This window comes from Monocercomonoides exilis (genome assembly GCF_001643675.1).
Source record: "Monocercomonoides exilis strain PA203 chromosome Unknown scaffold48-729018, whole genome shotgun sequence".
In the NCBI taxonomy this organism is placed as follows: Eukaryota; Preaxostyla; order Oxymonadida; family Polymastigidae; genus Monocercomonoides; species Monocercomonoides exilis.
The window spans coordinates 148,757-172,314 of record NW_027150593.1 but is presented as its reverse complement, the minus strand read 5'-3'; the positions used below and the strand labels follow the sequence as shown (position 1 = coordinate 172,314).

The window sequence follows — 23,558 nt, the reverse complement described above, 5'->3', positions numbered from 1 at the left end:
ATAGATAAAAATAATTTAAAACTTTTGGGTGGACGAATTTTTTGAAAATGTTTTTTCTTGTTGAAAAAAATCAATTTTGAGAAATCACCCATAAATATTCCAATTTTAAATTAAAATTAATATATAAGGATAATTACTTATTAACAAATTCATTCAATGCTTTTAAGAGTTATATTAACCTTTTGCATCAATGATATTCTGAGAAATAAAACATTTTTGAAAAAAAATTTTTTTATTAATAATTTTTGATCAATCCCACAATCAAATTTCATATTGTCAAAAATTTTGGATTCGCTTTTTTTTGTGATGTGTAGGGTGCACACTAGACCTGTGCGACTCGACATGCCATTTTTTTGCTTTGTCGGTCACTTATTAAAAAAAAAAAAAAAAAAAAAAAAAAAAAAAAAAAAAAAAAAAAAAAAAAAAAAAAAAAAAAAGGACAGAAATATTTTTTGAATTTTATTGCTTCGCATATCGCAAAAAATATCTTTTATTTTTGGCAAAAACACAATTGATCATAGTTCCCATCATATTATGAATGAAAAATTTTCTGATTTATTTTTGTTTTGTCTTCATATTAGTGTTTATTCCCATGAGAATAGTCTGAACACAAATTTTTTCATGAGTTTGGTTTGTTTTCATTAATAGCAAATATCTTTCTTACAAACAATTGTTCTTCCAATACGAAAGATAAAAGAATGAACGTTTTATGGATGCATTTTTTGTGAAAGTGCTGCATTAAAAGATCGAAATGGACTTGTTAGTGTGTAGCAGCTGATATTTTATAATTATTGTCGACTGATTTTTATTTTAATATTTTTTTCGTAATTATTGTTTTCTGAGTTGGAACATTCCAGAAAAAGCGACATAAAGCATATAATGAGAACCGAATAAAATGATTTTTGAAATTGATGAGGAAAAATAATGATTTGTTCTTATTTCACAACTGTGCAACATTTGACTCGAAATGGTTGAAAAATTGATTTTCTTTGAAGAATGCAATTTTGTCACTGAAGTGCATTTAAGGTTTCATAAATTTGATGAGAAATTGGATAAGCTGTTTTCAAAATTTATCGTTGTGCATCAGATTCGTGCAGATGATTGCAAAAGAAGATCTGACAAAAGAAGGGAGAAACGAAAAAATGCTGTCGATTTTAGAGAAAACTATATGTCCAAAAGTTTCATCTACAAAACTGAAATATATCAAATTTGTGTGCCTGTCATTCTGAAAATTGCATCGAACAAAATAACAGAGGATATTCGAAAAGAAGCAGAAATTGCATTGCTCGCATTGAGCAATATTGAATTTTGTATGAGTACATTTCTGTTTTATTTTAGAATTTTTTGATAAGTATTTTTCGTTGTTGATTTGATAATTTGGAGAAACTCTGCATTTGAAATAACTTACACAAATCATCAAATATCTTCAGGAACATAGCAACCTAACTTATCTCATTGATCATTCAGCAAGGCATTCTTTGGAACGCAGATCTTTCAATAAAAGCCAATTGGAGCATTTGACAGTGAACGAATAGCATTTTATGGGAGAAGCAAAAAGGAAACTGGAAGGGTTGTCAAGAAACGTGGATCAAAAGGGAAAATAATGTGGAAAAGAAACAAATGATGAAATAGTTTTAATGTTTCAGCTCTCTGAAATGAATTTTTGCATATCATCATGAACGTTGAGGTATTTGGAATTTGGAGAGTTTATCAGTTGTATTGTTCGGTTTTTTAATAGCTTCATGATATAATTACAGTTGTATAAGGCAACAATTGCAGAGATGAAAATTTAATAAAACGAATAACAAGCCAGAAAAAGTTATCAACTTGTTGAAAGATGGAGCAGTTGATTCAGTTTTGGGGAAGATTCATCAACCAACATTGATGACAAAATGGAATATGAATGATTGATAGTCTTTTTGAAAATAACAAAAATATTGGGAGAAAAGAGATGATGAAATGGAAGAAGAGAAAAAAGGGCGGACGAAATGAAGGATTATGAAATAATGGATGAAAAAGGTTCGAAAGATACAGTTTCAAGATTTAATAAATCATTTCAATTATAATAAGGAAAGGATTGTAATCACAAAAAATTGTCATAAAACTCATTCAATTATTATATCAATGTTTCGAAAAATCTTAGGTCCATTGCTTATTAACAAAATTTTAAAAGTATGTTTTTTTAACTCACTTCACAAAGAATAAAACTGACATTTATTTAAAAAATGAAATTATCATGATAAAATCAATTTCCAAACTTTTTCGAAAATTAAATCAACGAAAAAAGAAATGTTCAGAGATATGGATTGATTTTTGGTCGATTGCTCAAACAATAGGCAATGACTTTGCAATCCAATAATTTCTTCAAAAAAATAAACAAACTTCATTATTTATTTTCTATTTCCATTTTTTCACTGTCATTATGAGTTGTATTGAAAACACAAAAATTTATTCCAATTTGAAAATCAGAGAGATTCTCATAGTTCTTTATTGCGGATTAATCATACCAAAATCTTCAAAGCTGAATTTTGCGCAAATATTTCCCCTCGTTAAATGTGGAACATCATTTTTCGTTTAAGTTACAGCAAAACAAGAAATAACAATTCATGGACTTCATTAACATCAAAAATTTTTAAGATCTTCGAACATTCTTCAAAACAGCGAAGGATAAACTTGTTTCATCATTTTTCATCTTACGAAGATAATAATAAACTTTTGCCAGTGTTGAAATAAAAAGAGACTAAATAATTTTTTATAAATAAAATTTTCGATAATACCATTTCAATTTTCAGTTTCACGAATGTTTGTTCTATTGTCAAATATTTCAAACAGTACGATTCTGTTGGTTTTAATGCTTTGCATTCGCTTTGTTCATAAAAGTTGAAGAATATGTATAACAATCAGAAATGTTATGGTTGTGACTGACAAAAAAAGTGAAATCATATGCATTTCAGCAGCAAAGCAGGATGATTTGTTTTTCAATTGCTTTTTCATATATTTTCATATCATTGACTTTAGGTGACTTCAGTGACAGAAGTGACTTCCAGTGGCATGTTAAATTCCATGTTTCACAGATCTTGTCAGTTAAAATTTTATTTTGGTAATATTAATTATTTAAAAATCAAATAAAATCATTTGTTCAAAATTTCTTTTAAACTTTTTTATCTTTATTAACAAACTTATCATACAAGAAAAATTGATTTCCAGTTTTTCTCTCTTCAAATTAATGTTTCAAATCTTTTTTATTCAATAAATATGAAATTCAATTGAAATATGAAACACTCCATTGATAATGAAATATGACGTTAAAAATATTTTTAAAATTATTTATGATTTCATTCGATAATAAAAATTCACTTCAATGAAATGTTCAGAAGCAATTTAAGGTAATGATCATAAAAAGATTGTCTTGTCGGTCACCTGTGTCAGTTACTGACAAAATTTGCCACTTGTCGCACAGGTCTAGTGCACACTTTCCAATATATAGCAAATTGAATATGCAAATATTTTATTATTGTATGCAATGATTGTCATTTAAAATATATTATTATTATTAACAAAATTTGATTTTTAGAATTTGAAGTTGATAGTTATGCAACGTCACACAACATGAGTCCAATATTGGTGGATATAGTTGAAAATATATTGAAAATGTGGATAAACGTATGCAACATATTTTATTATTATATTTAATCTGTAATTTTAACTTTTGACAATATATATTATAAAATTATAATTTCTCAGTTCGGAATGTTGCAGACAACATAGATTCAAATAAAATTAGAGGGGAAATATTCGAAGCATTGGATGCAGCTGGATCAATGATTATTATTAATCAACAATCAGTCATTACAGCTGCGACAACAACAAATAGAAGGTTAGGAGGAGTGTATCTAGCAACAAAGGAAAGAGGAGATTTGATTTTTTTATTTGTGAGGATGAAATTTAATGCAAACACTGCAAGTGTGGGAAATGACATTTTCACTGAATGTAACAACATCACATCGCAGATCAATGAAAGCCAATCTCGATTTGATCTTCGAAAGAAATCAAATATTAGTTATGTGAAAGGTGGAAATGGAAGGATGGGTTATCATTAGCACGGATATCTGGACTTTCCATGCTCCACATTGATATATGCAGGAACAAATGTGCTTGGCACATTGCCAGCAACACTAAAACTCGTTGATGGAAGTTCAATTTTCGATGAAATGACACTCAACGCTCAAGAAATGAACATTGATGGAGATGTTGCAAAGGCAAAGATTGGAATAAGCGAAGGAGGAGAAAACGTATTTTTGATAAAGAGCGAACGAGCAATCTCATTTTCATCATTGGCATTTTCGATATCAACATTTGCCGAATCAAGAAAGGAGTATGTATTTCTGTGCAGTTCAAGCACATTGAGATTTGAAGGATGTTCATTTGGCGCAGAATCAGAAGAGATTGGAGTGGGATTGATTTGTGGGAAAGGAGGGATAGTGGAGCTGGCAAGTTGTGAATTTGGAGATTTTGCAATGACCAAATCAGGGATGGTGACTTTTGATGGAGTAGGGGTTGGAGGATTGATTGATAAGGTGATTGTGAGGAATGTGACAAGACAAAATGTGGGAAGAAGCTTATTTGAGCTGAGAAATGGAGGAGATGTTGAGGTTAAGAACACAACGATGAATGAATCGAGCTTTGATGATGGAAATGAGATTGAGATTGGAGAAGGGATTAATACTAAAATCTGGAACTGCACATTCAAATCGATTCAGAGAGAGAATGGGAATGGAGGGGTGTTGAATAGGAGAGTGGGGAATGGCAAGTGTGTGGATATTAACAAATGTGTATTTGAGGAATGCAGATGCGAGTCAATGAGCGCAATTGTGGGAGGGATTGTTCTGATTGTTGGAGATGGAGGGAATTTGTTGTTTGATGATAACAAGATCAATGGATGCAGAGTTGCAAAGAGAAGCGGAAAAGGAGGAGGATTGCATCTGACATTTGAGACAGCGAATATTGAATACTCTCTGAAAAATGATGATTTTGCGAACAATGTTGCAGAAAAAGGAGAAGATGTGTATTTGGTGTGTGGATCACCATGGACGATGCTTCTTCCAGCGTTTTGGGAAGGGACAGCCACAAGAGTCACAGCAGAAAATAAGATGTGGGTGCTTGAGTCATCTGAACCAAGAAAAGAAGACTCACTGATCAATTACCTGTTTCCAAGGTTAGGAACGGATTTGTTTGTGAGCAATGCTGGAAACGGATTATCAAGTTGTGGAGCGAAAGAAAATCCTTGCTCGTCTGTTGATATTGGGTTTGATCGGTTGAACGATGAGAAAGAGAAGATTATGCTTGTTGGTGCTGCTTCAGTGAGCAAGACTATCAACAGATGTGGGAAAGGACTGACAATCAAAGGGAATGAAGAAACTAGAGAACTGGTTGTTGAAGAGGGAGGGAAATTTGAATTGACAGAAGAGGATGGACAAACACATTTGACATTGTCACTTCTTCAGATTTCTCTTCAATGTTCTTCCTCTGCAAGTGCAATTGGTGATGAATCGATTGTGGAAGTGAGGATTGGGGAATGATTCATTTTGGATTGTTTGTTTTCAGCAGGAGAAGGGAATGGGAATAGGAATTCAAATGTGAATGAATGTGGAAAGTGGATAGTGATTGGGAATGGAGGGGCAATTCGAATAGAGAGAACAGAAATGAACGGGATAAGATTTGAAGGAAGTGGAATTGCAAGATCAGAAGGAGGGAATGTGATATTTGAGAACTGTTCATTGGATGGGATTGAGACCAGTGGAGGAGGAGTGATAGTGGGGAATGGTGGATCGGAAGTGACATTGAGAAACATGACAGCATTGGGGTGTGTTGTGGGAGCAGGATCGCTGATAACGTAGAATGGAAGATCGAGTTTGAGAGTTGATGGAGGAAGCAGATTTGAGAATATCGAGACAGAAAGTGTGAGCTGAGTGTGTGTGAAAAGTGAGATGGACCTGAATGATTTGCTTGAAATGGGATCATCATCCATATTGAGATGCTCGGCGAATGGAAATGGAGGAAGAGGTGGAGGAATATATCTGGATTTGAGTGACAATTGTTTGAATAACTTTTCACTTCCAACATTGATATTCAAAGGCAATGTTGCTGCCGAGGGAAGGGATTTGTTCATTTCATGCAAGAAACTGAATGGAACAGTGACGAAGGAGAGGTTTGGATTTGAATTAAAATATGTAAATGGAGAAGGAGAATGGATGGCAGTTGATATGAAAGGGATTGACAGAGACTATTTTGCAGAGAGTGTTGATCTTGGGCTGTTTCTTGTTGAAATGAAGGGAATGGTGGTGTGTGTGTCGAGGGAGGGGTATGACACATTGGGATGTGGGAGCGATGGATATCCGTGTGAATCGATGTGGAGCGGAATAAGTCACATTGACATGAATGGAGGGGAAGGAGAAAGGAAAGTGAAAGTGAGGGATGAAGGGACAATTGAAGATATTTATTCTTTCACACATGCACTTGCGTTTGATGGATGTGTGAATAATGGAGATGAAACAAAATACAAGCCTGTTCTGTTTAATGAGAGAATCAAAGGGAATTCAGCATTAACTTCATCTGTTATTTCATCAATTCAGTCACTCAGTTTGTTATCTTTGAAGCTCAAGATTCCAAGTCAATTTGAGCCAAATATGAATTCATTAATCTCTTCGAGTGGGGTTCTTCGACTTGAAAACTGTTTATTTGAGATCCAATCATTGACAGCTGTTCAATGCTCATTGATAGCCGCAACAAGTGGGTGATTATTTTTGAAATCATAAAATTTTTTCGTTGTATTGATTTTTCAAAGGTTATTTGTCATTGAATAGAGATTTTGTATTTTAATGATAAATTTCATAAAAACCATTTCATTTTCAAAATGTTTAAACTGAAATGATGATGAAGATATCTTCAAATAGTATTTTCACTTTTTAGTGTTCTGTTGTTAATATTTAAGAAAATTTTTCTAATCGAAATTTTTGAAAGAAAAAATTTGATTTCAAAAATAATCACACAAGTGGATGTTGCACATAAAAAAATCAACTTTATATGTTTATTAAAATTGCTATTCATACATTCAAAGCTTCAAAATGATAGTGTTATATTTTTGATGTTGGCACAATGGTGTTAACAATGGTTTTTTGAACTTTTGATATTTGTCGTACGTGAAATATAATTTCCTTATTCCCTTTTCAGTAACATTTTAATTTTCATTAAGGATTTGAATGAGATTTCTGTTTTTTTGTGTGTGTTTCAAACAATCTGTTTCGTTTTATTTGTGTAAAAAAATAAAATCATCAAATATCTTTTTCAGAATGCAATATCACTTCTCAAAATGTGTGAGTTAAGTGTTCGTTTGTATTAATGAGTGATTGAATACATGGGACATTCTAACAAAATAGATAATTAATTCTTTGTTGAAATTTATTTTTATGTAATTGTAGTGGATAACGATGTTTTTTTCTTCAAACATTAATGATTTTGTAATGTTATTCAAATATTGTGAACTTATGCACATGCAGTTTTTATTTATTGTCATTTTGATTTAAAATTTTATAAATATAATGTGCCATTTTTATTAAAAATATTCTTGTTTTCAACTTAACATATGTTGCAAAGAATGAAATCAAATTGAGATTCAATTTATCAAAAAAAAAATACCCATTATTGAACAAAATTATTTTGAATTATTGATCAATTTTCAAACTGTTTCATCCTTTTCATGATTGAGAACGAAATCAATTTCGAAGAATTAACATTCAGCGAGTTTCTGATTCTTTCGAACAATAAAAATCAGTATGCAATGGAATTGTTATCGAAATTTGGACTGATCAAAAAAAATCGAACATGTTGGAAATGCAAAAAAATATGGATCTGAAGTTGCAAAAAAAAGAAAATGATTACTATGCCTTCAAATGTTCGAAATGTGGAAATTTTTTCAGTTGGAACTTTGATTCTATATTTATGGAATTTCATTTATCACCATTCAAGCTTACATCATTATTGTTTCATTTTTGGTACAGACATTCGATCAAAGAAACAGTTTTTGAAACAAAAGTTGCGAAAGTGACAGTACTAAAATTATTCAAAAAGTTGCGAAGAATATGCTGCTTTTTTGAAACGAGCAAAATAGAAAAAGTTGGAGACAATCGCATTGTTGAAATCGATGAAACTTTAATACACAAAAGAAAAAATGGAGTGGGAAGATGCACAGAACAACAGTGGTTATGGGGTGTAATCGAAAGAAAGGAAAAAGGAAAGCCTCAAAGACTGATAGTTGAATTTCTTCCCGATAGAAAAGCAGATACAATTTTCTATTTCGTCAAAAAAAACATTGAAAGATCAACAACGATAATGTCTGATAAGTGGTCAGCATATAATTGCATCAGTGAAAACGGTTTCACAATAGATAGCGTTAATCACACTCTCAATTTTGTGAAACCGGAAAATCCAAAGGTTTACACACAGACAATTGAAGGTATCTGGTCTCATTTGAAAAATCATATTCCAAAACGAGGGAGAATATATTTAAAGACAAAGGAATATGTCTATGAGTTTCAGTATCGATATAACAATAGACTGATTCCAACAACTTTCATGAAAGAATTATCAAAAATTGATAAGAAAAATATGGATGTTTTTTTCGTGCTTACAACGACAGTACTGAAAATATGATAAATGTTTTGAATATAGAAAGAAAATTCAAATTATCGTCTTTTTTTTTGATAAAAAAGGAAATGAAAAAAAGAAGAAACTATGAAATGGTTGATGAAAGTGAGCTGGATGAAGTTCTAAAGAAAAAAAGATTATCGAAGAAATTGATTGAAACAAATAAAACTGAATTTTTAAAAAGAAGAAAAATAGACGATGAAGAAGAGAAAGAAGAGAAAGAAGAGAAAGAAGAGAAAGAAGAGAAAGAAGAGGAAGAAGAAGAAGAAGAAACCATCTCAGATTTAGAAACAAAGACTGTTAGAAAAAAAAGAAATATCAGAAACAGATCAAAAAATGGTAGATTTGTGAAAATTATTGAAAATCAACAGATTGAAACTTTAATTCTTGAATCAAAAATGTTTTGTGAAAAAAAAGAAACAAAAATTGAGGAAATGGCGAAAAAAGAAAAAGAAAAAACAAATGCAATTCAAAATCGAAAAATTCTTAGAAGTTTCATCAAAGCAAAAGATGTTGGAACCGAGCAATCTCCAATTAGTTTGTAGATGAATTTATCACAACACCGTTTCACTTCACTTTTTGACAATAACACAATAAAACAATACAAGAAAAAAAAGAAATTCCTTTTCTTTTCACGAACATAATCGAAATATATGAAAAGGTTATTTTCAAGAGTTGGAATTGCGTTAATGAAATGAAATTCATTGATTCTTTTTGAATTTCGATTTTGAAATAACTATCAGATTGAATACAATCACTCAACCACAATTTTCTCATTATCAAACATAAAGAAAAGCTGTTATTTCATAAAAGAGTTTGTTATTCAAGTTCTTCGCAAAAACAACATCATCTCACCATTAATTGCATTAAGTTTTGCCTCATCATCACACTTCACAAACTTCACTCTCCTTTTTTCTTTTCCAGTTCCTTTTCACCTGTATCCACATCACTCTCCAACTCCACACACTTCCTCAAACAACCCAGATAGTTATTCCACAACTTCCGTGCACTGTTCCTTTCACAAACACAACTCAAATCAGTTCTCATTAAAACATTGTTCTTTGATATTCCTCTCCTGAAACTGTTTTTATTTCTCAAACTCTTACACACATATTCATTTATTCTATTTTTTCATTTACATTTCAACCACATCCTCCTGCAGCTGCACTTCTCAACACATCATTCTCCTTTCAAGTCAGTTCAATCTCCATTTCTCCCCCATGCTCAACATTCATCACACAATACACTAATCTCTTTCTAGCTCTCTTCAACAACGAATGGAAAACTAATAAAAAATCATACTTTCTCAAATAACGCCATACGAACAAAGGAATCAAACATATTCATAATCTTGTTCAGTGGATGAGCAAACATTCACATCAAACAACACCTATCTCTTTACACTCAAATATTGAATTTGAAACATTCACATTTCAACCTTCTTTTCTCAATTCCATATTTTGTCCATTTGCAAGCATCTTCAAAATACTTGTTTTCTTCATCTTTTCACTCACTCATTCACAATTCCACTCTCTGCCTTAAATTCGAACTGTTCATCTTCGATCCACGGAATTCATCTTCACTGAACTTCACCAGAAACAGAAGCAAATCAACACTCTCACTTGAAAATCTTCCATTATCTTTCCCTCACAGCTCCACTTTATCCTCCCCATCCTTGCCCACAAGCTCTATCTCAAACCGTTTCAAAAGAATTGATGCTTTCAAATCCTCACAGACCGCATACACGTCTTTCCCTTCACCTGCCCTATTCCTCTCAAACACACATCCATTCACCCCAAAGCAATATGAGCAGCTCTTTTCAACAGCATTTATGAAAATCTCTCCTCATTTTTCTTCATTCCACCTTGCCGAGAATCCTTCAAATATGCTGTTCTCAACAACAACCACTAGGCCTTCTGCTACCTCACGCTTCAATGCCCCTCCATTCACATATTCACTTATACACATTGAAAATATCGAATCGTTTCCCACTTTGCATCTATTCCCTCGCTTCTCATCAACAGCGTTCCAGAATTCCTTCTCTCATCTGTCAATCCTTCTCCAACTTATCTCTATCTTTGATCGTTTCTCTCAAACAACACTCCTTCTCCTTCAGTCTTTGCATTATGTTCACCAACTTATCCTATTTAAACTCTTTTGTTCTTTATCATCTCTTTTTCTCATGCGCATTATTAATACCATTTCATTATTACACAATCAATTTGTATTTCTTTGTCCTTCATATTCCTTATCCACCTATGATCCTTACAGAATCTGCTTTTATTCTCGCTTTTTTCATTTCCAAATTTTCAGTTGACAAGCTTCACTTCCATGAAATTAATTTCTTGAAACTTTTTCTTCTCTGATTCTCGAAATATCTTCACAAAAAGAGTTTTCGTTGCGTTTGTATCTTCATATTTTCTTCCTTCGCATTAATAACTTTTGAATATTTTTCCACATCTTTCGACATCAAATCCACCCGATGAGATAAACATCTCAATTGAGCTGTATAGAATCAGAAACATGAACATATCTTTGTTTGAGTAAAAGTTATCACTTCCCACAAACAAATTGTTATCATCTTTCATTGATGAGTAATCGAACTTGAAAGTATTGTTTGTCACAGTGCTGTTGAAGTCCTTTCCAAAAATGAACACATTCTTTCCAATGGCTGCTTTGTTGTTCTCAAAAGAAATTCCTGCATCAAAAAGAAATGGCTTCTCATTCAAACAATTTTGAAAATTCAAATACAAAAATCCTCCTTTTCCATTGCCTGATGAAAGTGAACAAGATAATGCATTTGTTGATTTATTGATCAAATCTTCGTCATTTTTTAATGACACTCTTGTAAGACCTCCTTCACCGCTTCCAGTATTCATAATGTTTGAAAAGTTGTTGTTTTCAAAAAAAAAAGCAGAAGCTAATACCAATGGAGATTTGATGAATGATAGCCTTGCCAAACTTCATCTTTTGATTGCGAAACTTCAACTGGTTGTTGTTATTTACGAAATTTGAACAATATACTTTGTTAATTTAACATAAAATGTGTATTATATACATTGAAGATATTCACTTGATAAGATCAAGGATTTAATGATTAGAACATATTTATTTGGGATGTGATTTGATGTAATCAATGAAAATATCATTTCCCACTTTTGCCGTGTTTGCATTGAACTTCATTTCAACAATCCAGATTCGAATCTCCTCTTTTTTGCAGACAAATACACTTCTCCTTCTTTTCTTGTGCAGTAGTTGTTGCATCGATAAATATCTTCTTGCATTTAACATTCAACATTGATTCAGTTAAAAATAAATAATAAATAATGAAAATCGTTAAAATATTCTATTAATATATTAATTCATATGATATTCATACTTTCATAAGTATCAACAAAGCTTCTTTGTTCAAGATCATCATTGTGTAACATAAACATCCTCAAACTGCATGCAAATAATCTTCCTAAAAATCATAATCAAAAATAGAAAAGAATTGAATGAAATGTTAATAATCATCCAGTGCACACTTTTATTATATTTCTAAACATTTGATTTGTCTCAGATTTACAAGCTGGGGTTCAATTCTTGACGAAAGAAAGTAATTTCTTATTTTTTTGATATTAAAAATATAATTGTGGGATAGATCAAACTATATAAATTTTTTTATTTGTTTTTTTCAATATTTTATTTCTCAAAAATTAATTAATTTAATAAGAGTATACAATAATAAACGACCTTTCATCAACTTTTTGTTTCAAAATTATCAATTTTTATCAAAATTTTGAAAAAATACTCAGATTTATGTGTGATTTTAAAAAATTGATTTTTCTCAAGGAACAAAACGAATTTCAAAATTCTAGTCCATACAAATGTTTTGTTATTAAATCTACTTATTCTTTATCACAATGATTTATTGAATAAACAAGGATAGGAAATGTTCCTTAAATACACCTATGCCCAGTTCGGTTCTTTATTTCCAATCAGAATGACAAATGGTGTTGACAAAGGTTCTCTCCTTGAAAATCCTTTGAATATTGCATTTTTTAAACATTTTCGTTTGCTTCATTTTTTGATTCTTGGGCAGAATGGAAGACCGTGATGAAGAAGAGTGATTGTCTTTGGCAGGATTTGTTTACAAGTTTGTTTCCGCTGGAAAGCATCCATATGGAGGCGTTGCATATCGCTTTGAATACTCCTTTCAAAAAAGCCAGCTTCAGAAAAGCCACATAAGAGCAGGTGATGTTTTGGCGGGAAGATGGATTGCTGCAATCAGAATGGCTGTAGCTAGTAGAGGAACTGTTATCTTCATGTTTTGCATCATCATTACTGATAATGCATCAAGAGGAAGACAACGGTTTTGTTGTCTTGCTTGCAGAGACGAAATTGTAAAAGGAAGTTGTTATGCTTGTTCATATTCTTCATAACCAAAAAATGGGGCACGTTGCAAGCAAGTGCAATTGGATAGGTCCACGTGTGCAGACGTAAAAGACATTGAAAATACAGGCCAATTAAAGAAGGTATAGGTTCTAGCGACTGCGTTTGTGTTGTAGCGGAAAGATGATCCGGAAAAGGCAATGTCTCATGCGAAAGTGGTTGGGAGGCAGAGGACACTGCCCTGTGAAAATACCAGATGCTCGGCTGCCACTCAGTGTGCCAAGGCGCTCTGGCATTACTGGAACTCGAAGACACCAGCTGACAGCTGAAGGTGCCGTAGGTTCATGTTTGCAAGAACGATACAGTCACCAGCTGAGAAGAGGAAAAACAGATAAGCTGACACAGTTGTCGGACGGAGCAGCAGTTGACAGTCCTGTGTCCACCATCGATAGCTGGCTGGAAGGAATTGAGGAGCACTGGATGAGCAGATGGCGAGATGGCTGAAGAAGAAAACTGGACAAAGGAGAGCGGAAGGTGGCAGTGGGAGTTGTACACAATAGCGCTGCCTGTGTGCAAGAAGGGCAGACTGGAGAAAAAGTCGAATCATTCGATCCAGGCATTTGCAGAGGTTGAGATGATAGCGAGATTGAGCTGGAAGGCTGGCTTGATGTGGACGAGAGCAGAGGATGTAAACTCCATCAAGCGAAAAAATATTCACAGTGGTTGTTTTATATGAAGCGCAAATGGCTTTCTGGAGCTGCACCAACACCTAGGAGTATTGAGACAGAATGATGAATTGCACCCCCTTATTCTGAAACTCACAGAGCTTGTTGAACTTTCCACATTGCCTGCTATTTGCATTGTTGCATATTGTGGAAGATGCAAAGATCGTCTCGCTTTTGTATTTCACAACCATCAGCAGAAGATCCTCTTCTCCAGCGTACGAGTCTGACGTGTGTCTACGAAATGCAAACTCTTTCACAAATAATAATCTGAAATACAGCAAGAATTGCTCTTCAACTTGGGTGATTTATAAACCCGAACATTTTTATAAACCCGGTTATTTTTTTTGTTCGTTGAAACAGAATAAATACAACACAAAAATATAAAAAGCAAACTTTTATATGTTTATTTTACTGTTTTATGACAGTACAAGAATTTTTTTGTTTCAATTTTTGATTTTGATAAGGATCAAAGGAATTTTTTTAGTTATTTTTGATCACTTGTTTTTCCCGTTTTAAATCAACTCTCTTTCTTTGTTTATTTTCAATTACAAGGTCATAAAACATACCGAATGAAGTTTTATAATTCCAAATGTTCTATGTTTTTATCTTTTTTTTCGAATGTTTTTAACATTTCATCGTTTTTGACAAAAAGTTTGAAAAAATGAAAATTTCCGAGTTAATATTTTATTAAAAGAATTAGTTTTTACGATATCACGTAAAAAAGATGATAATGTGTTGGTATTCTTAATAATTAGTCATTTTAAGTTTTGTTTAATAAGAAATGAGCATATTTGTAATTATCAAAAATTGATGTGTGCTGTTTGATCAACAACATTTCACAAAGTTTTAACATAGAAAATGCTTTGTGCAAATCATTATCTTTTCGTGCACATCATTTTTAATAAGAAAAAAATATTGTGCAGCTCATAATTTTCATATTTTCATATTTTTTGTCAAAAATGATGAAATGTGAAAAACAATCGAAAAAATAAGAAAAAGCAAAAAATATTTTGAATAATAAAACTTCATTATGTTTGTTTTATGACCTTGTAATTGAAAATAAACAAAAAAAGAGAGTTGCTTAAAAATGAGCAAAACAAATGATCAAAAATAAATAAAAAAATCCTTTGATCTTCATCAAAAACAAAAATTGAAACTAAAAAATTTTTGAACTACCATAAAATAGTAAAATAAACGTGGAAAAGTTTGCTTTTTGTATTTTTATGTTGTATTTATTCTGTTTCAACGAACAAAAAAAATAACCGGGTTTATAAAAATGTTCGGGTTTATAAATCACCCTATTTGAACTTCTGTCTTAGTGCACCTAACAAATATGTTTCCCACTCTGAATGTGAAAAATCAGTGAATGTGATATTTCACAGAGCAAATGCAACTGGCTCGGGAGCCGCAGGTGTGAACTATACAAACAATCTGTGCCCTTTCTTGAGTGCGTTAAGAATTTCTCCGTGATTGTTTAAAACACACAATCAAAGTTCCTTCCATTCTGCAATTTGAATAAAAAAGCCTTTCTATCTCAACAAATAGATTTTCCACATTTTTGGTTCTCGTTTTGTAGATGACCATTTTTGTTGTGTCAACACCTGTTCGAAAAAGTTCAACGATGCTGTTCGTTGCTATCTTAGTTATTTTCTCAAATATGATTCTTCCAACAACTATATTTCCATCATCATTATCATTCGCATTCTCTTTTTTTGGCAAAAGTTTTTGTAACACTAAATCAACTTTTTCAAGCTTGATGCTTTTCATTGAAATATTACCAAATGAAAAGAATAACGAAGATTTTTATGGCATTATGATTCAGAAAAAGAAATGAATATGCACAGTTTCAAACTTATTCAAAACTGCATTAATATTTGCTTTGATTATCAAAAAGTTCTTTGTTCGGACGTGTCAAATGATAATTTTTGCTTCTTTCTTTTCTTCTTAGTTCATTTCCTCTGATATTCTTTTTCATTCCATTCATTTTTTCATCTTGTCCAATTCTTTTTTTGCTTCTCTCGCAAAAATGAGGTTCGTCCACATAAACTGTTTCGAAGCGTTTGTTAGAAAAAAAATTTTTTTGTTCAAAAACTCTGAAGTTGACTGGCAGGCAAGGCTAGTGATATTGCAATGCTCTTGATTACGTTGGATAATCTCTTTGATTGCATTCATTTATAGATCTTTTTCAATTTTCCAATCATGCTGGAAAAATTTCAATAAATGAAGCTTAAACAATTTTAAAAATTAATCAATGAACAAATCACATTCTTTTCTTCAAAATGCAACTCAGCGCCTTCAAAGTCATTTCGACTCTTTTATTTTTTTTCCTCTCTTCCTTCTTTGATCAATGCAACATCCAAAAGGTAGAGAACACAGATGAAAATCTATTCCGATGAATCCCAAACAATTAAATATGGCATTCGTTTAATATTATTAATAGCCTCTCATTTAGTTCTTTCTTTTTTCCATTTCAGTTCGATTGAAAAGCAACAAAAAATAGAAATATATAAAATTAAAATGAAAAATTAAAATAATAACCATTCATCTTTCTGATACAACATGCTAACAATTCGTTTCAAGTTTACGCGTTTGCATGAAATAAATTTCCATATCTTTTTGTGCTGAGTGCAAGTGAAAGTGATTAAGTTAACGATCGAAATTCAAAAACAAAAAACAAAATATTTTTAATAAAGATTGATAAAAACAAATACACAACATTAATAAGCACACAAACAGCAGATTTTTTTCAATATTTGAAAGCCATATGTGGATAAACTGAAAGACGCAAATGAAGTCAATGATCTCACACATTATTTTTAAATTTTTCGTATTTTTCAAAACTGAATGTGACAGACAAAGTTTCGAAAAATAACAATAATTTGAAAATAATTAGAAAAAGAGTGTTTTTCATATAATGTTTATATTTTTGCTCAACTCGTCTGTCAACTAGATTATATCTCGACCATCCTGTTGAAAATGTCCCACTCCACAGTCCATAATGAGTACTGCATTCTTTTCTTTCTTTCCCACTGCAATTCTATTATTATTAATCTCTGTTATTACACACTTCTTGAATAAGTCCAATAAAATAGTTGAAGTTTCATAACACGATGAAGAAGGAATGAACACTTCGTGTGAAGTTGTTACGAGCTTGTTTTTTTCTGGAAGTTTCACAAAATGCATTAATATGGGTGTCAAATATCTACACCCGTCTGCACTTGTCATGAAGATAATTGAAGTGGAAGTTAACAAGGGAACATCAAAAACAACAGTTGAAGGCGTTGAGGATTAAAAAGCAACAATTTCATGTTGTTGTTTGGATGAAAAAGTGGAAGTTTCATCAAAGTTTAATAATAGCTGGGGAATTGGATTCATACTTTGGAATAATTTTTTCACTTTGTCAAAGAAAGTGCCGATTGAATATTTCAAAGTGTGGGCTGCTCTCACTCAAAACAAAAATAATAGGTTTTGCAAGACTAATTTCAATGTACCTTTACAAAAATCGTTTCACTCAATGTCTGTCTACAGTTTTTGCTTCATCTCCTTTTTTTCTTTTTGTTTTCAACAAATCATTTTCCTGAATAATAAAAAACAATTAGAACAAATAATAATAAGCGAAATACAAACCATTTGTGTTATTTTATTTATGAAAGAAATGTTCCACTTTCTGCATCATGTATTATCACTGTGGTTAAATACTGTTTGTCTGAATTGTCTTTGAAAGTTGATCTTCCACATTTTCTAGGTTTATTCCTTTTTTTATCTGCAGCAAGATCTCTTTTCATAGAAAAATAAGAAAGAAACTGGCTTCGCTCTATTTCTCTTTTTGAAATGTTCAAAAATGTTATGAAAAAAAATTGGTTTAGCATGTACATCTTCCAACTCACGAATTTCAGTAGTTACACAATGTCTTGATGCAGAATTAATTGTTTTTTTCATGAGAGATCACAAAAATCAAACGATGAGTGAGGCCCTGGTTTCCTCCCCAACGAACAAAAAAATTTTTTTTGACCAAATGAATCAGTCGATTTAAATTATCAGAAAATGAATTCGTTGTGATTTAATCTTTTCATTTTGTTTTTTTTTAATTTTTATCCAGTTTTCAACTGTGTTTTGTCGAAATTCAACCTGAAGGTTTCAATTCACTCCAACCAAAATACATCTTTTGTGTGTTCAATATTTTTGTGTTTGTTGTTTAACAACAATTTTTAGTAACTTCCAACTCCGTGTTTCGAAAAAGAACAAAACAAATTTTGTGATTAAATATTTATTATTTAGAATCAAAATTTGAATCAAATAATAAATTTGTTGCAATTCATACTCGGGTGCATCTGCTCCATCGCCCTCTCCTAAAGAATCAGATTCATCTTCTTTTTCTTTATCATTTTTATTTAAAACCGGCACATCACTTTCATCAGATACAGTCTAAACCGGATATAATCACGTCGAAAATAATCAACATCGTTTATTGTCACATTTTTCGATGCACCGACATTTTTTGCTTGTTTTTCATTCATTTTTCATCGCATATAATCACTGGGCAGAAAATATATAATCACATTTTTTGTTATTATGGGTAATTTTTTCATTGAAAAATCGCTTTTTTGATCAAAATTTTTAATTTTTCGCTTTTTCAAAAATGTGCTCAAATAAGTCAAAATAATGCGTATTCATGATAAAAATTGTTTTCACGAGTGAAAAACGTACGGTTGTGTTGAATTTTCAAAAATAAAAAAATTGACCATTAATTAATTAATTAATAAACGAATGTTTGTTTTTTTCTGTGTAAAGTTGCATCGTGAATAATCACAATCGGATATAGTCACAAAAAGTTGTGCAAAAACCGATGTGATTATATCCGGTTAAGACTGAACTTCTGTTTCATCTTTTTCGGTTTCATCAATTTCTTTTTCAACATTTAAGGGCTTAAAAACAAGTAATTTTTGAATATAATCTTCAAATTCAAGTGTTTCTGATCTTTTTCCAACAAAGCTAGTCACAAAGTCATCAATGTATTTTTCTTTAATTCCATTTCTTGGAAGAGATTTTCGTAAGCTTGACCAAGTGCTTTCAATCAAATATGTGCATATGCCACTTTCTGGATTCACGAAATTGTATTTGTGACAAACAGTGTGATGATCATAACCTAAAGATGACAATGAGCTGTAGGCTTTACACTAATCTGAGTAAATGGTTGATCCTGGCATTGTGTCACTTTCGATTATTGATATTTCTATCTCTTTTTTTTTGTTGTTTTTCGTTTGTTTTTTCAAACATTCATATTTCTTTCCATCATGCTTTCTTTCTATTATCACAAATAGCTATATTTGTTTCTTTCTTCTTCCTTTTCGAAACTTTCTTTATCGTCGAATTGCTCCATTTGTTTCGATTGTTATTCCAGTTCCACAAAGCTTTTCAAATGATGTTGAACAGCAACCAATCATGCGTGCTCTTCCAATGGAATGAAAACACCCAACAGTTTGTCTTGTTTCATCAATTAGCAAACTTACTGATATATTTCTATGCTGATAAAGAAACTCAAAAAGATCATCATCATTGACTCAACAGGTATGCTTTATTTTTTCAAAAAAGTCAATTCGAACAAGAAGCAGTTTTTTTCGTATCTGTGACACTTGTAATTTCTTGAATTATCTCTTGCTTCTATGGAGACAATTTTCCAACACTTATGTCACCTTTTGCTCACTGCATATAGCATAAACTTCATTATCCAATTCTATGTTACTTCATTGCCAATAAATAATTCTGTTTTTTGAAAAATGTTTGATTTGCTATCTGGAAGTTGATACATCAATGCGATCAAAATAGATCCATCCCACAAAATGCAAATATTTTCCCAAATTTAAAAAAATATTATTTCTCATAAACACGGAGGTTTGAAATGATAATTCTTCCTTGTAAATGAATGACAACTTATAATCTATCAGTAAATGTTTGTTTCGAATTGAAGTGAATAATCACACTTTTCAAAATTGATTTATGAGAAGAAAATTTGTGTTTCCATTTTATTTTTTTGTTTTTTTCGTTTTGGAAATATTTTTGTTTGATGACAACTCTGAATAATGTCAATAACTTAAATATATATATGGGTGATTATTTTTGAAAACTTATTTTTTCAAAAATAATTTTCGGTCCAAAAATTTATCTGGAATATTAACATATGAACGTCGAAAAGTGAAAAGGCTTTTTGAAGACATTATAATCTTTTATTCGGTTAAAATACTTGTTTTTAAAAACAATTATCATGCTTTTTCTCTTCGGAATTAAAATTTTCTTTTAAAAAACAAACAATCTTTGAAAAATCAACACACCGAAAAAGATATGATTTCAAAAATAATCACCCATATCTTAGCTTCCAAAAATCAAATATGTTTTCTTGTTGCGTTGTGATCCAAAAGAGAAATGTTAATGCAAAATAAAAAATAAGCTTTATCGATAAAACCATGCAAAGTTATTTCCGAAACAATAAATATAACAATTAAGTTTTTTTCAGAAAAAAGAAATTGTATGACATCTTCTTTTGAAAATATTCATTCGTTTACTAGCTTGTTTTTAAGTATCATCATTTCTTTCGAGTTTTGATCAAAAAATGTATATCAATTTGAATTACCAAAACAATCGTTCCTTATAAAACAGAAACATAACATATTCAAATGATAAGTGACAATTCATTTTTTGGTAATTCAAATTGATATACATTTTTTGATCAAAACTCGAAAGAAATGATGATACTTAAAAACAAGCTAGTAAACGAATGAATATTTTCAAAAGAAGATGTCATACAATTTCTTTTTTCTGAAAAAAACTTAATTGTTATATTTATTGTTTCGGAAATAACTTTGCATGGTTTTATCGATAAAGCTTATTTTTTATTTTGCATTAACATTTCTCTTTTGGATCACAACGCAACAAGAAAACATATTTGATTTTTGGAAGCTAAGATATGGGTGATTATTTTTGAAATCATATCTTTTTCGGTGTGTTGATTTTTCAAAGATTGTTTGTTTTTTAAAAGAAAATTTTAATTCCGAAGAGAAAAAGCATGATAATTGTTTTTAAAAACAAGTATTTTAACCGAATAAAAGATTATAATGTCTTCAAAAAGCCTTTTCACTTTTCGACGTTCATATGTTAATATTCCAGATAAATTTTTGGACCGAAAATTATTTTTGAAAAAATAAGTTTTCAAAAATAATCACCCATATATATATTTAAGTTATTGACATTATTCAGAGTTGTCATCAAACAAAAATATTTCCAAAACGAACAAAACAGTTACTTTTCTTTTTGTGAACACTTCCAAAAAAGTGGGCATTATTTATTTTTGATGATTCAATAATTTTTTCATGGAAACATTAACTATTTGATTTCATGCATTTTTTCAACAGCAAACACATGTTGATCGTCATTTTTATATATTGATAAATTTTTTGTATTTTTTTTATTTTAATAAAAAATCTTCAATGATGTGTTGAAAATATAAAATAAAAGGGATTGATCATTCTTTGTGAAAAATGCAAGAAATAAATTGTTTAGCAAAGAAGTTCACATCAGATGTTACCTTTTAAGCAGTTCAAAATATGGTTATTCATAAAATAAATCCGTAAACAGCAGAAAATGTTTTCAGTGACATTGAAAGATCTTCACTCAAAGACAACTTTGATCTTGTGAAAATATTGCTTGCATCATTAGTGATACACTCGATGAAGAACGATTCTTATTGAACAATAGCATCGTTGACTCCAATGAAGAAAACTCGAGTTTTCGAAATTTTGAATACACATGTTTCGCAAAAAATAAAGTTTTCTGGAAAACCACCTGCACTTGGAAAGGTTAAAGAGTTAGAATCAGTTTAATTGAACATTCGAAATTTCAGGAAAGAATATCCACATTCTCAAAAAACATTTTTGGATAACGTTTGTCATCAATACGAAAAAGATTTAACTTTCAATTACAGCAGAGCATTTCTTAGAAGACATGAGTCTCTCCTTAAAAAACAAATTGCAGTTGTACTTGAATCAAAAAGATATAAAATACTGCAGGAGAAAGGAAATGAACACAAAAACGTATTAAAATTAAAATTAACAAATGTTCAAGCAGATTAACATTTTACATGAATGAAACAGGTTACCATGAGTTTGTGGACACAAAGAAAAATAAGTCATTTTCACTATCGCAATTAAAAATGGATAAGCAAAGTTTATGGTTTATCCGGAGAACAGTTTGGTATCGCTGATATGATGCATCCCTTTGCATGTTCATACAGTAATTCCTATGTTATATGTCAAAAGGCAAACTGTGTACTAAAAACTATTTTCCAAAATGTTTTTTTGAGTTGATCTGGAAATGAGATTTTCTCCAAAGGGTTATAGCACATCAATTGCATTCATTCATTGGCTTTGTGATTGCTTCATTCCTCACATAAACCGTGTCAAAAAAAACCATGATGAAAAAACTTTATTACTAGCAGATGGGCACAGCTCTCATACGTCCGAAGAAGCAAAGAATATATTAGTACTAAATAATGTATAGCCACTTATTATGTCAGCTCATTCTTCCCATTTATTGTCACCTTTGGATCTAACCACTTTTTCTGCATTCAAAAAAAAATTAAAACGATTAGCGGCTTAGTTATCACCCACAACACTTTCAAAATATGTCGAGAACATCATTAGAAGTTATCAAGTTTCAACTGTTCCTTATCAAAATGGAGCTGGATATTTGAGTTGTGGGATTTCAATGTTTATTTAAGATAGTTACTATTATTCAAAGCTTGATGAAGGTCAAATTCGCAAGCAAATCAGCCAGATGAATATTGAACGAATCGAAGATAACAACAATATGAAATTTCCTTTGAAATAGTCAGGAACTAATTTTGATAATTGGGTTCTGGAGAATTCTGAATTACTGAAAATGAAACTGAAGAAAAAGCGGAAAAGATTGCGCTCAGATGAATATGATCTCATCGAATGTGGTTCAAAAAAAGGATTGTCATTTCTTGAGCTTTCTGAATTTCAAGAAGAAGGAAAAGATAACTGTTCTCAGAGAAATCGAATGAAAAAAATACAGATATATCGTTATCAAAGAAAGATTAAATGGATAATAAAGAATTTTTTGAAGACGCTGACGATAATGATGAATAAACAGAGAGGAAAAACTTCGAAGAGTGTGAAAAAGAAACATTATATGATGAATCGTTTGAAGGAGATCATACATTTGCGGATCAAAAAGTAAATGAGAATAGTTCAAAACATGAAAAAGTTGTTTTGATTTACAGAACGATAAGTTTGAGAGTCATGAAACATTCGAGCATTCACAATGAAAGTGACATTGAAACAGAAAATTCAACAGAAGAAAGTGTCTGAAATAAAAGAAAAAGAAATGGGTAAATATTTTTGAAAAATCGCAAATGTCTAATTTACATATAAATCAAAAATTTCATATCTTGATCAAATTTCGGTTAGAGCTCTTGAAACTACACAGGAATGGGTTAAATGGCATTGTCAAATTATATCCTCCGCTTTAGGAAAGTTGCATGAGCGGGAACCGAAATTTGATCAAGATATGAAATTTTTGATTTATTTGAAAATTAGACATTTGCGACTTTTCAAAAATATGGGTGATTATTTTTGTAATCATAACTTTTTCCGGGTTGCAGATTTTTCAAACTATGTTTGTCATTGGGAAGAGCTTTTGAAATAAGATGCTAAATTTATCGCAACTGTTAAAAAAAAATGA

At 30.9% G+C, this 23,558-nt stretch overlaps 3 protein-coding genes across 3 annotated transcripts; all 3 read left to right on the top strand.

The window, feature by feature from the left end:
* Positions 1 to 4,211: 4,211 nt before the first annotated feature.
* MONOS_11269 (uncharacterized protein) lies at positions 4,212 to 5,579 on the top strand (the record flags this gene model as incomplete). The annotated part of the gene is made up of 1 exon (XM_067863784.1): positions 4,212 to 5,579. One exon carries the CDS (start codon positions 4,212 to 4,214, stop codon positions 5,577 to 5,579), a length of 1,368 nt encoding a protein of 455 aa, XP_067721198.1.
* A 432-nt stretch (positions 5,580 to 6,011) lies between these two features.
* On the top strand, positions 6,012 to 6,797 carry MONOS_11268 (uncharacterized protein; the record flags this gene model as incomplete). Its single annotated transcript, XM_067863783.1, has 1 exon — positions 6,012 to 6,797. One exon carries the CDS (start codon positions 6,012 to 6,014, stop codon positions 6,795 to 6,797), a length of 786 nt encoding a protein of 261 aa, XP_067721197.1.
* Positions 6,798 to 13,284: 6,487 nt separating this feature from the next.
* Positions 13,285 to 13,581, top strand: MONOS_11267 (uncharacterized protein; the record flags this gene model as incomplete). Its single annotated transcript, XM_067863782.1, has 1 exon — positions 13,285 to 13,581. The coding sequence occupies one exon, from the start codon at positions 13,285 to 13,287 to the stop codon at positions 13,579 to 13,581; it is 297 nt and encodes a 98-aa protein (XP_067721196.1).
* Positions 13,582 to 23,558: the final 9,977 nt, after the last annotated feature.